Genomic DNA, 14,875 nt, shown 5'->3' on the forward strand with positions numbered 1-14,875 from the left:
TGCTATCAAAAGAATTTACTAATGGAAGGTCATGATCACAAATATTTCCAGAACACTGATTTAGCTATTTCTTCCTACTTGTAGTGGGCGAACCACTAGAGTAGCTAGTGTTCGTGAGTGAAGAGGACAGGGGAAAGCTAACATATCCTTCTAACCTAAAAAGCTCATTTTATGATTGAGAAATTACCACTGTGGGGGAAAAAACTAAGTTTCTCACTTGCAAAAATTTGTATAACATTAGGATAACCTGCTACATGTGAAGATACTGTGATATAAAGTAAACATGTTGAAGTACACAAATGGCTAGATTTTTTGCAGTCCTTGATACGTTTATTGGTCACCCATGTCACAGACTATGTTAAAACAGTACAATAATGTGTTCATGTGGTAGTCATAAAAGCCTTTGTTGATGAAAAAGTGTTCTACAGAAAGAAAAAAAAAAACTAGAAACCATTGATTTAGGAATTAAAGGCTCCAGCATTCTAAGAGTATTTTATTTTCTCATACTGAGAACTTCAAGAACATCAAGAACTTCTCTAGTCACCGTCCACTATAGTATCCCACTAGTCCACATAGGGATACTTAAATTAACTAAAAGTTAGCAGAATTTAAAATTCATATCCTCAGTCACAGTAGGCATATTTCAAGTGCCCAATAGCCACACATGGCCAGTGGCTGCTGGACTGAGCAACACAGACAGAGAATGCACCTATCAGTGTGGAAAGTTCTGCCCAACTACTCTGCCCTAAAATAATATTCAGAGACTCTCAAGCGGAAACTTTCCGACTGAATACTTACTGACAGTCACTCTGTCCTTGTCCCCCAGCATGATGTTGTTTGGCGTCAGGTCTCTATGGATGATCCTCTTCTCCTTGTGCAAGTACCGAAGAGCCAAGCATAGCTGCAAATGGCAAAGAACAAGCAAAGGTTGCTTCCATGCTGCACACGGACAGACCGCCACTCACAACCACCGCACACACCTCTGGGAGATCAGCTGAGACCTTTACATAGGGAAAGGCCTTTGCATAGGGAAAGTTAATGAAGATGAACGATACCTGTATAAATATTTTCCATAGTCTCTCTTCAGCAAAACGATGTCGTTTTTCCTTCAAAGAACTGAAATGCTCTCCAAGAGGGGCCCCTTCTATAAGTTCCATAACTATATACAGCCTATCATCTACATATGAAAAAAGAAAAGGTAATAGAAAATTAAACTCAATATAGACATTTTGAAAGAACTTATGAATTAGAATCCAAGCTTCCCAGTGGGTGTTCGGGGCACACACATCACAGAAGAGTTAGGGACATGGTTTCACTCAGCTGGAAGGGTCAGGGGACAGGGGGCCTTAGGGGCCACTGTATCTCTTTCAACTACAGGCAACCCCCTAGCATCAGTTTGCGCTGGCAAATGTTATCATTTTCTACATATACCAGGATGTGGAAGGGTTGAGGACCACCAAAGAAAAGCAAACACTCCCGTCACGGAGAATTCCCTGAAGAACAGGTAAACCCATCTCTCCACTCAGTGGTCTAAAATTTACACTTAAATCAAACTAGACATTCAGAAAAATGTTTTAAATCTATTGTTCTTCACTCTCATACATTTACCTTACAGTGTTTTACAGTGAAATCACATCATGGTTTAGAAATAAGCGCATTGGATATACCACGCGTGATGGAAAATCTCAGCCCCTGACAAGGACTGAGAAAGCTGGACTTCTCCAGATTGCAGCTGATAGACCCCAGGTATCTCATAACTGACTGCCTTTGCCTCTTTTCTTTGGATGTTAAGAAACAGAAGTAAATTCTACTTTCTCCTCCAAAACTAATATGGAACTATTAACAACAGTATGTGATATGTATCTCCTGTAATGTTTTGGATGTATGTAAAATATGTATGGGCATCCCAGGTAGCTCAGTGGTAAAGAATTTGTCTGCCAATGCGGAGACTCAGGTTCAATCCCTGGGTCAGGAAGATCCCCGGGCGTAGGAAATGGCAACCCACTTCAGTATTCTTGCCTGGGAAATCCCATGGACAGAGGAGCCTGTCCGTGGGGTCACAAAGAGTCAGACACAACTGAGTGATTAAACAACAACAACTAACTGTAGCTTTATTTTTAATCTTCTCACCTTCTATTTCCTTTTATCATGATTTCCTAATCTATTTCAACGTATTTTATGTAAATTTAAAATCGCTTTCGATTCTTTTCAGAAGTAGTCATGTTATTTTGTTTTCAAATTAAAGTTAATGGTATCACTTCAGCATAAGTCAGAAGCCAGTCTAGACTTCTTTATGATGGGATGTGCACTAAATTATGGGAAATTATTCTATTATCAAGAACAGATGGCCAAGGGAGCTGGATTTGCTGCAGGTTTCACCACTGAGTTCCTCTGAGTCCACCAGAGGATGGGAAAGCTCACAACTCTGCCCGGTTTGTACAGCGCTAGCACTGATAGGGGCTTCCCAGGTGGTGCCGGAGGTAAAGAATCTTCCGGCTAATGCAGGAGGCACGAGACATGGGTTCAATCCCTGGGTAGGGAAGATCCCTTGGAGGAAGAAATGGCATTTCAGTTCTTTTGCTGGGGGAATCCTGTGAACAGAGAAGCCTGGAGGGCTATAGTCCATGGGGCGGCAAAGAGTCAGTCACAGCTGAGGATCTGATAAAGAGGCAGCGAGGAAGCCCATTCATGTGGAGACTTGTTTTGAAATTTCACAAGTGAAGCACATCAGGTCTATTAAAATGTATATTGCTTCAGTCAAAAGTTCTATTGTTTTTAAAAACAAGTGACTGCGTTTGGTTTTACCTCAACGTTTTGATTCTGTATTCCATCATCCTAAAGATGATGCAGTCAGGGTTCCATCGCCACCTTGTGGCAATTACCTGAACTTCAAGAGAAAGAAACAAATCCCCAGCCCAATTTGTTTGAGGGGAAGAGGATGGAAAAAATCATCTGATTAAAAAAAAAAAAAAAAACTCTTTTCATTTTTTCTTAAAGAAGCCACCATCCTTTAGTTTTATTTTCTGCTGATCCTACTAAAGGCTTTTTGTGCATGAAAATAGCAACAAATTAGTTTTTTGGTTTGTTCATGCAATCTTATATGGAGAGATCTAAGTATTTTATAAGTATATTTTGATCTTTGACTATCAGTGTTTCACTGATCAAGAAAGTGATGAAAAATATCAACATCATACATATAACAAAGAAAGGTAGAGAAAAGAGTTGATTAAGCTCCTTTTGTAACATTCTTTAAAAAATATGTGAGTAACATAGATACTTTATTAGAAATATCATGAAAACCCATACTTACTTTCCAGAAATGTTTTATAATAGCGTACAACGTTTGGGTGGTAAAGCTATAAGAAAATAAATAACAAACATTACACCTACTTCAAAATATAAACTTGTTTTCACAATTTAGTTGGACTTCATATTTGAAAACAAAGAAATTATCCTGTTTACATTTATTTTTACAACAAAGCATTTCAAAATATCATCTAATTTTTCATGATTCTTTTTTATTTGCTGCTCACAAAACTATTCTGAAAACAGCAATCTCCTATATAGCCTTATAAAATAGCAATAAAAACTGGTTGTGCTTTCTCACTTAATTTAAATAAAATGGAGGATTATAGAACTGGAAGCTATCTTAAGAATTCATTTAACACTCCCTGCTCCAATACCACAAACAGATTGCATAGAGGAGAAAACTGAAATGAAACAATTAACTTTGAACACATATATCTATGCTCTTAACTTCTCTCTGCCACTTAATTGTTTATATACACTGGGTCTATTTACATGACTCATGCCTTTCTATGCTCTCCAAAATGATTAGTGTGAAACTAATGGTAAAGAATCCACCCACAATGCAGGAGACCCGGGTTCAATCCCTGGGTTGGGAAGATTTCCTGGAGAAGGGAATGACAACCCAATCCAGTATTCTTGCCTGGAGAATCCCATGGACAGAGGAGCCTGGCAGGCTACAGTCCATGGGGCTGCAAAGGGCTGACATGACTGAGCGACTAATATTTTGACATCAAAATAACATGAGCTATTAATCCCATTAAAATTATAAGAATAATTGCCCATGTCTCCCTCCCTAAACAAACTTAGGGCAGACTCCTCTGGATGATCCTCTGGACTAGGCCTCCTCTCCTTGGCCTGCCGGGTTTTGGCGAGAATCCTGCTCAGTTAGTTTAGTGGAATCTCACATTCTTGATATCCAGTCAAGTTCCTTGCCCCGCATCTTTGTGATCTGATCACGTTTTTCTTCCCCCAACCTGATAACTAACCGATTTTCCATTCTTTGACACCCCCAGCCCTGACTTTTCATTGTAAGTCCCCCGTCATGCCTCTCCTGTTGAGAGCTGAGTTCCATCTCTCTCCTCTCTTGCCATAGTTTGACTTCTATTGCAGTGGTCCTGAATAAAGTTTCCTTGTGGTTTAAAAGTTCTGGCTGCATTACTCTCTCCATTTGCCCCACCCCCACCTTGGCCTCCCCACTGCCTGTGTCCATAAGTCTGTTCTCTATGTCTACATGTCCACTGTTATCCTGTAAATAGGCTCATCGGTACCATCTTCCTAGATTCAAGGTGGAAACTGGTGGGTATTAGCTGTACGATTCAAGAAATTCAAACTGGGGCTCTGCCCTCATAGCTCAGTAGATAAAGTATCTGTCTGCAGTGCAGGAGACCCGGGTTTGATCCCTGGGTCAGGAAGATCCCCTGGAGAAGGAAATGGTTACCCACTCCAGTATTCTTGCCTGGAAAATCCCATGGACAGAGGAGCCTGGTAGCTTGCAGTCCATGGGGTCACAAAGAGTCAGGCATGACTGAGCGACTAACACTTCACTTCAACAACCTAGACGGGTGGAAGAGTAGGAAGTGGGAGGAAGGTTAAAGAGGGAGGAACACATGTATACCTATGGCTGACTCAAGTTGATATATGGCAGGGGCCAACACAATATTGTGAAGCAATTTTCCTCCAGTTAAAAATAAATAAGTTTGGGGAAAAAAGTTCTTATCATGAGGGAAACGTGTAGCTACATGTGGTGGATGTTAAATGGACTTGGTGTGGTGATCACGTCATAATATATACAATATCGAACCATCATGTTGCTCACCTGAAACTAATCTGCTGTCATATGTCATTTATCCCTCCTCAACAAAAAGGGTCCCTGGAGGAGGGCATGGCAACCCACTCCAGTGTTCTCACCTGGAGAATCCCATGGACAGAGGAGCCTGGCAGGCTACTCTCCATGGGTCACTAACAGTTGGATGTTACTGAGCACGCATGCATTCCAAAAAGCGTCCAGTAAAATTTCTCTTTGGCATAGTTTACCTTAGAATCGGTGGTGGTTTAGTAGCTAAGTCAAGTCTGATTCTTGTGACTCCATTGACTGTAGCCTGGCAGGCTCCTCTGTCCATGGAATTTTCCAGGCAAGAATACTGGAGTGGGTTGCCATTTCCTTCTCCAGGGGATCTTCCCAACACAGGAACTGAACCTATGTCTCCTACATTGCAGACTTAGAATGTAACATAGAAATTCTACTTTTTTAATAAGGGATAATTTTCCAAAAGTATACTAAGTTTTTGTGGTTGTGTATTTACAATTTGAGTTTCTAAGTAAACTGGAGTTTGTTTCATCTCAGAACAGTCACTGGTACATCGTAGATGTCTTATATCTCTCTCTAGCCTTTCTTCTTGCCATTTCACAGAAGAGTCCTCTGGCTGTCCACCGAAACCTGCCCTCATGCTGCTCCATCCCATCAGGTGGTAGCAGGATGCACTTCCCACCACAGGTCACATCTCTCCACCTCTCCTGCAGCCCTGAGGGAGCTTATCACTCAGCGCTCCCCAGTGGACAGTGAGGGAAGCCCACTATCTGAACCCAAAAGGCAGGGCGCACTACCTTGGCGGCTGCAAAGGAAGAGGAGGCACAGGTCCCTGCCTGACCACGTGGAGCAGAGCATGGCACCTGGACTGGCAGGAAGATGAAGCCCCTACATGCAAAGGCCTCGCTTTCAAGCCCATATACAAATACTTCGGGGTGTCTTTGTTACTAAACTCAGTATTAACATTAACAAATACACTCTCCTATTCTAGTCCCGCTTCTCCCACTCCTGTCTGCCATCACCGCCTCCTTGTTGACCTCAATTTGCTGTCCTCTCCTTAGTTTCAGCCCATGGTGACAGCATAGTCCTACAGTCTTGAGCTCTCTCAAAGTTCAAGCACAGGCCTCCTACGGCCCCACCCTTATGACTTCTTTTCTTAGAAGATATACTAAAACCACTAGTTTACCTCATCAACTACCAAGTGGCCAGCAGATTTCAAATTCAAGTGACTAGGGAAGCAAAAGAACCATGTTCTTGACCTAGCTCACTGGCTAGACTGTGTTCAGATTTTGATTCAAGGAGATCAAACCAGTCAATCCTAAAGGAAATCAACTCTGAGTATTCATTGGAAGGATTGATACTGAAGCTGAAGGTCCAATTCTTTGGCCACCAGATGCAAAGAGCTGACTAATTGGAAAAGACCCTGATTCTGGGAAAGACTGAGAGCAGGAGGAGAAAGGGGCAACAGAGGATGAGATGGTTAGATAGCATCACTACCTCAATGGACATGAATTTGAGCAAACTCCAGAAGAAAGAGTGAAAGACAGGCACTGAACAACAACAAATGGCCATGAACTGACAGGTCTTCCCAAGAGTTACAGACAAACAGCCATCACAACAAACATATAAACAAAGAAAGCTGAAAAAGAAGCCAATGTGTTCATTGATGACAAAAAGGAATCCCATTTCTCTCTGACATGTTTATTCCTTCTCCTAAACAGACCTTCATGATACTTAATTGAGCTGTTAACACTACATTAGAATATTCTGCTCATGCCAATAAATAATAACCCAACTTGAAAATCCACAGTTTAGATTAAATAACCCATATTTGAGGAATGTCAACAACTTGGTTTCATTTGACAAAAATCTGGGAAGTCTTAGTCATACTCTTATGCACATAATGAAGTAACCAAATATACTTCAACATAATAAGAAGGAAGCGGATATGCTTTCTCATACATTATGCATTCTGGGCTGCGAACTCAATTGTTCTGCATTCCTGGCCCTGATGTAGTTATAAGCCCATATACTGTGTGGTTCAATGTCAAGCCTTAGGAGAAAACCTGGTGATTGATATCACCTCAGGGCCAATTATTTTAAACAGAACTAGTTCCTACACAGCGTGGACAGGAACAGTACATGAACTCTACTTTTTAGATGACATTTATTTAAGGAAAATATCTTTGTAAGCAAAACCATTTACCTGCTCTTTAATTATGGTTAATTCAGAAACAATATTCCTTACACTGCTGTCTCGGTCTTTTTTATCTTTTCCAAATGCTGGGTTATGTAAATTGACCTCTTTCATTGCTAACAGATTTTGACCACTGCGCTTTCTAACCTAAGATAAATGAGACAAAGAGAGAGAGACAATGGAAGAGAGGAAGAAAGTGATTACTACAGGTTAATAAGGTCATATGATTAAGCCAAGTCATCCAAATTAGTTATATAACTTTAAAAATTCAATTTAATTTACACTAAGCTCAGCTCAAAAAAAATTTTTATCAGTATCTCCTGGATCAGGTTATCATATTTCGCAGGATTTTACTGGATAAGTACAGAAACACTGGTGTGAATTTGGAGAATGTGTCATGCATTAGGACAAGCCATTTTGACTACGTGCATGAGAGATCAATGATACTTTTTTTGTCTTCAAAGGTCAGTGGCCAGTTTCTAGAGCTGAGAGTGAGATATATCAGTGCGGCCATGTGTTGGACAAAAACAAATCATCCTGCTTTTTATTTCTACCTGCTCACCGACAAGCACTCCAATTCACGTGTGTGTGAGTGTGCAGGGGGACATGCAACTTGTTTGGGAACATCGGAAATGCTGTTTGAGGGCAAAGTCACCTTGTAAACACAGCCAAAAGCTCCACTGCCGAGATGATCCAAAATCGCATAGTTGCCTATATATTTCGAAGGAGCTTTATTCTGATTAATGCTTTCAATATTTTCAGCAATTTGCTTCAGTTCATCCTCCTAACCAAAAAATGAAAAGGAAACAGATCACTATGATAAACACATCCTAACCACATGGCAGCCTGCCAAATTAGTTTAAAAGTTAAGACTTACCACTAATAAATTCAACTTTGATACTAATTCTTCATAAGCACTGATATCACGAACATAATGTCCTATATCAATGAAGGTCTCAAACAGGTCGGTGGGGAAAAGTCTACAGAGAAAAATGCATACACATACTTCATGTAGGAGTTGGAAAGTCTGGCCTGTTCCTTCCCTTTTGGAGCTGGTGCACTCGTAGGTCAATTATATTAAATATACTTGCCAACAAATGGGGGGAATAATGCTTACCAACTTATCCCACAAAAATAAACTGGAGACACATGTCTCAGGGGGTAAGGAAAAGTAACTGGAAAGGAAAGTTCCAGAGATCTGCTGCACAACCCTGCACTTATAGTTAGGAACACTGGACTGCACAGTTAACAATGTAAGAGGGTGTGTCTCATGTTATGTGCTTTTTGCCACAATAAAACAAATAGATATGATACAGATTTTACAGAAACTTTATTTGTAGGACATTTGGGGGTATGGTATCAAACATAGTAGGAATAGATGCTTACTGGATGTTTACTGAGCACAGAGCACTTTCACAAATGCCGTTTGAGTCAGTCCTCATATTAACCCAAGGAGGTAAATGTTAACCTAACTCTTGAATGTTTTATGAAAACAAAGCTAAAATACAGATGAATAAAAAGGAAGATATTTATGCATCATTTCCAAGCTACTGGTTTCAAGGGTTTAGGTTTATTAAAATCTTTTAAATCTACCGATATGGATGATTTGTTGTTGTTATTGTTCAGCCACTAAGTCCTGTCTGATTCTTTGCAACCCCATGGACTGCAGCATATCAGGCTCTTCTGTCCTCCACTATCTTCCAGAGTTTGCTTAAATTCATGTCCATTGAGTCAGTGATGCTATCTAAATATCTCATCCTCTGCCGCCCCCTTCTCCTTCTTCTTTCCATCTTTCCCAGCATCAGAGTCTTTTCCAATAAGTCACCTCTTTGCACTGGTGGTCAAAGTATTGGAGCTTCAGCTTCAGCATCAAACTTCCAATGAATATTCAGGGTTTATTTCCTTTAAGATTGGCTGGTATGATCTCTTTGCAGTCCAAGGAACTCTCAAGAGTCTACTCCAGCATCACAATTTGAAATAATCAATTCTTTGGTGCTCAGCCTCCTTTATGATCCAACTCTCACATCCACAACTACTGGAAAAAACATAGCTTTGACTGTATGGACCTTTGTCAGCAAAGTGATGTCTCAGATTTTTAATATGCTGTTAGGTTTGTCATAACTTTCCTTCCAAGGAGAAAGCATCTTTTAATTTTGTGCCTGTAGTCCCCATCTGCAGTGATTTTGGAGTCCAAGATAATAAAATCTGCCACTGCTTCCACTTTTTCCCCATTGATTTGCCATGAAGTGATATGACCAGACACCACGATCTTAGATTTTTAAATGTTGAGTTTTAAGCCAGCCTTTTCACTCTCCTCTTTCACTTTCATCAAGAAGCTCTTTAGTTCTTCACTTTCTGCCATTAGAGTGATATCTTCTGCATATCTGAGCTTGCTAATATTTCTCTCAGAAATCTTGATTCCAGTTTGTGTTTCATCCAGCCTGGTATTTCACATGATGTACTCTGTATATAAGTTAAATAAGCAAGGTGATAATATAGAGCCCTGACATACTCCTTTCTCAATTTTGAATTGGTCCATTGTTCCATATTCAGTTCTAACTGTTGCTTCTTGACCTGCATATAGGTTTCTCAGGTGACAGGTAAGGTGGGTGGTATTCCCATCTCTTTAACAATTTTCCACAGTTTTCTGTGATTCACAGAGTCAAAGCTTTTAAGGTAGTCAATGAGGCAGAAGTAGATGTTTTACTGAAACTCCCTTCCTTTTTCCATGATCCAATGAATGCTGGCAAATTGATCTCTAGTTCCTCTGCCTCTTCAAAACCCAGTTTGTATATGTGGAAGTTCTCAGTTCACATACTGCTAAAGCCTAGCTTGAAGGATTTTGAGAATAACCTTCCTAGCATGTGAAATGAGTATAACTGTCTGGTAATTTGAACATTTTTTAGCATTGCTCTTCTTTGGGATTAGAATGAAAACTGACCTTTTCCACTGCTGTGGCCACTGCTGAGTTTTCTAAATTTGCTGATACATTGAGTGCAGCACTTTAACAGCATCATATGTTAGGCTTTGAAATAGCTCAGCTGGAATTCTATCACCTACACTAGCTTTGTTTGTAGTAATGCTTCCTAAGGCCCACTTGACTTTACATCCCAGGATGTTTGGCTCTAGGTGAGTGACCATGCCATCATGGTTAAGACATTTCTTGTATAATTTGTCTGTGTATTCTTGCCACCTCTTCTTAATCTCTTCTGAGTGTTAGGTCTTTACTATTCCTGTCCTTATTATGCCCATCTGTGCATGAAATTTTCCATTGGTATCTCTCATTTTCTTGAAGAGATCTCTGGTCTTACCCATTGTATTGTTTTCATCTATTTCTTTGCATTGTTCTTTAAGAAGCCCTTCTTATCTCTCCTTGCTATTCTCTGGAACTCTGCATCCATCTGGGTATATCTTTCCCTTTCTCCCTTACCTTTCACATCTCTTCTTTCCTTGGCTATTTGTAAAGCCTCCTCAGACAGTCACTTTGCCTTCTTGGACTTCTTTTTCTTTAGGATGCTTTTGGTCACTGTCTCCTGTACAATTTTACAAACCTCCATCCATAGTTTTTCAGGTACTCTGTCTACCACATCTATTCCCTTGAACCTATTCATCACCTCTACTGTATAATAATAAGGGATTCAACTTAGGTCATACCTGAATGGCCTTGTAGCTTTCCCTACTTTCTTCAATTTAAGGCTGAATTGTACAATATGGATTCATGATCTGAGTCACAGTCAGCTCCAGGTCTTGTTTTTACTGACTGTATAGAGCTTCTCTACCTTAGGCTGCAGAGAACATAATCTGTTTTTGGTACTGACCATCTGGTGATTTATGGCCTTGAAATAAAAGGTTATAATGAATAAATATACATAATAGAATAATAATAATGACTAATGGTGATGACAGACATGAAATTAAAAGATGCTTGTTCCTTGGAAGGAGAGCTATGGCAAACCTAGACAACATAATAAAAAGCAGAGATATCACTTTGCCAACAAAGGTCCATATAATCAAAGCTATGATTTTTCCAGTAGTCAGGTAGGGATGTGAGAGTTGGACCATAAAGAATGCTGAACATTGAAGAATTGATGCTTTTGAATTGTGGCACTGGAGAAAACTCCTGACAGTCCCTTGGACACCAAGGAGATCAAACCAGTCAATCTTAAAGGAAATCAACCTTGAATATTTATTAGAAGACTGGTGCTAAAGCTGAAGCTCCAATACTTTGGTCACTTAATGTGAAGATCCAACTCACTGGAAAAGACCCTGATACTGAGAAAAACTGAGGGCAGGAAGAGAAGGGGGTGACAGAGGATGAGAAGTTTGGGTGGCATCATCAACACAATGATGGGAGGGAGGGAACACAGCTCTGCCCATCAACAGATTTTTGGATTAAAGATCTACTGAGCATGGCCCCACCTATCAGAACATGACCCAGTTTCCCCCACAGTCAGTATCTCCCATCAGGAAGCTTCCATAAGCCTCTTATCCTTATCCTTCAGAAGGCAGACAGAATGAAAACCACAATCACAGAAAACGAATCAAACTGATCACAAGGACCACAGCCTTGTCTAACTCAATGAAACTATGAGCCATGCCATGTAGGGTCACCTAAGATGGATGGGTCATGGTAGAGAGTTCTGACAAAATGTGGTCCACTGGAGAAGGGAATGGCAAACCACTTCAGTATTCTTCCTTTGAGAACCCCATGAACAGTATGAAAAGGCAGAAAGATAGGGAACTGAAAGATGAACTCACCAGGTTGGTAGGTGCCCAATATGCTACTAGAGATCAGTGGAGAAATAACTCCAGAAAGAATGAAGAGCCAAAACAAAACCAACACCCAGTTGTGGATATGACTAGTGATGGAAGCAAAGTCTGACATGTAAAGAACAATATTGCATAGGAACCTGGAGTGTTAGGTTCATGAATCAAGGTAAATTGGAAGTGGTCAAACAGGAGATGGCAAGAGTGAACACTGATATTTTAGCAATCAGTGAACTAAAATGGACTGGAACAGGCAAATTTAACTCAGATGACCATTATATCTACTACTGTGGGCAAGAATCCCTTAGAAGAAATGGAGTAGCCCTCACAGTCAACAAAAGAGTCCAAAATGCAGTACTTGGGTGCAACCTCAAAAATGACAGAATGATCTCTGTTCATTTCCAAGGCAAACCAATCAATATCACAGTGATCCAAGTCTATGGCCCAGCCAGTAATGCTGAAGAAGTTGAAGTTGAATGGTTCTATGAAGACCTACAAGACCTTTTAGAACTAACACCCAAAAAGGATGCCCTTTTCATCATAGGGGACTAGAATGCAAATGTAGGAAGTCAAGAAATACCTGGAGTAACAGGCAAGTTTGGCCTTGGATTAAAAAATAAAGCAGGGAAAAGGCTAACAGAGTTTTGCCAAGAGACTGCACTGGTCATAGCAAACACCCTCTTCCAACAACACAAGAGAAGACTCTACACATGGACATCACCAGATGGTCAATACTGAAATCAGATTGATTATATTCTTTGTAGCCAAAGAGGGAGAAGCTCAATACAGTCAGCAAAAACAAGGCTAGGAGTTGACTGTGGCTCAGATCATGAACTCCTTACTGCCAAATTCAGACTTAAATTGAAGAAAATAGGGAAAGCACTAGATCATTCAGGCATGACCTAAATCAAATCCCTTACAATTATACAGTAGAAGTGAGAAATAGATTCAAGGGATTAGATCTGACAGACAGAGTGCCTGAAGAACTACGGATGGCAGTTCATGACATTGTACAAGTAGTGATCAAGACCATCCCCAAGAAAAAGAAATGCAAAAAGACAAAATGGTTGACTGAGGAGGCCTTACAAATAGCTGAGAAAAGAAGATAAGCTAAAGGCAAAGGAGAACAGGAAAGATATAAGCATCTGAATGCAGAGTTCCAAAGAATAGCAAGGAGAGATAAGAAAGCCTTCCTCTTTAATCCATTTTGAGTTTATTTTTGTGTATGGTGTTAGAAAGTGTTTTAGTTTCATTCTCTTACAAGTGGTTGACCAGTTTTCCCAGCACCACTTGTTAAGGAGATTGTGGATTAAAGATCTAAATGTAAGACCAGAAACTATAAAGCTCCTAGAGAAGAACATAGCCAAAACACTCTCCGACATACATCACAGCAGGATCCTCAAGGACCCACCTCCCAGAATATTGGAAATAAAAGCAAAAATAAACAGATGGGACCTAATTAAAATTAAAAGCTCCTGTACAACAAAGGAAACTATAAGCAAGGTGAAAAGACAGCCTTCAGAATGGGAGAAAATAATAGCAAATGAAGCAACTGACAAATCAACTAATCTCAAAAATATACAAGTAACTCTTGCAGCTCAATTCCAGAAAAATAAACGACCCAACCAAAAAAAATGGGCCAAAGAACTAAATAGACATTTCTCCAAAGAAGACATACAGATGGCTAACAAACACATGAAAAGATGCTCAACATCACGCATTATCAGAGAAATGCAAATCAAAACTACAATGAGGTACCATCTCATGCCAGTCAGAATGGCTGCAATCCAAAAGTCTACAAGCAATAAATGCTGGAGAGGGTGTGGAGAAAAGGGAACCCTCTTACACTGTTGGTGGGCATGCAAACTAGTACAGCCACTATGGAGAACAGTGTGGAGATTCCATAAAAAACTGGAAATAGAACTGCCTTATGACCCAGCAATCCCACTGCTGGGCATACACACTGAGGAAACCAGAATTGAAAGAGACACGTGTACCCCAATGTTCATCACAGCACTGTTTATAATATCCAGGACATGGAAGCAACCTAGATGTCCATCAGTAGACGAAGGGATAAGAAAGCTGTGGTACATATACACGATGGAGTATTACTCAGCCATTACAAAGAATACATTTGAATCAGTTCTAATGAGGTGGATGAAACTGGAGCCTATTATACAGAGGGAAGTAAGCCAGAAAGAAAAACACCAATACAGTATACTAATGCATATATACGGAATTTAGAAAGATGATAACGAATACCCTGTATGCGAGATAGCAAAAGAGACACAGATGTATAGAACAGTCTTTTGGACTCTGTGAGAGAGGGAGAGGGTGGGATGATTTGGGAGAATGGCATTGAAACATGTATAATATATGAAATGAATCGCCAGTGCAGGTTCGATGCATGATACTGGATGCTTGGGGCTGGTGCACTGGGATGACCCAGAGGGATGGTACAGGGAGGGAGGAGGGAGGGGGGTTCAGGATGGGGAACACGTCTATACCTGTGGCGGATTCATGTTGATGTATGGCAAAACCAATACAATATTGTAAAGTAATTAGCCTCCAATGAAAATAAATAAATTTTTTTAAAAAAGAAAGTGTTCCTCAGTGATCAATGCAAAGAAATAGAGGAAAACAACAGAATAAGGAAGACTAGAGATCTCTTCAAAAAAAACAGAGATACCAAGGGAACATTTCATGAAAAGATGGGCATAATAAAGGACAGAAATGGTATGGACCTAAGAGAAGCAGAAAATATTAAGAGGTGACAAAAATACACAGAAGAACTA

At 40.1% G+C, this 14,875-nt stretch overlaps 1 protein-coding gene across 5 annotated transcripts in view; it reads right to left on the minus strand.

Moving 5' to 3' along the window:
* Positions 1–14,875, minus strand: part of NEK10 (NIMA related kinase 10) — a 252,892-nt gene that overhangs the window by 163,784 nt on the left and 74,233 nt on the right. For all 5 annotated transcript variants that reach the window (XM_068981984.1, XM_068981980.1, XM_068981981.1 and 2 more), the window contains 6 exons: positions 8,191–8,293; positions 7,969–8,097; positions 7,323–7,460; positions 3,311–3,356; positions 1,056–1,177; positions 799–901 (listed from right to left, as the gene is read on the minus strand). In XM_068981984.1, the coding sequence (XP_068838085.1) occupies positions 799–901; positions 1,056–1,177; positions 3,311–3,356; positions 7,323–7,460; positions 7,969–8,097; positions 8,191–8,293 (641 nt within the window). The remainder of the gene's footprint in view (positions 1–798; positions 902–1,055; positions 1,178–3,310; positions 3,357–7,322; positions 7,461–7,968; positions 8,098–8,190; positions 8,294–14,875) is intronic.

Source organism: Capricornis sumatraensis, chromosome 10 (assembly GCF_032405125.1).
Source record: "Capricornis sumatraensis isolate serow.1 chromosome 10, serow.2, whole genome shotgun sequence".
NCBI classification, from domain to species: Eukaryota; Metazoa; Chordata; class Mammalia; order Artiodactyla; family Bovidae; genus Capricornis; species Capricornis sumatraensis.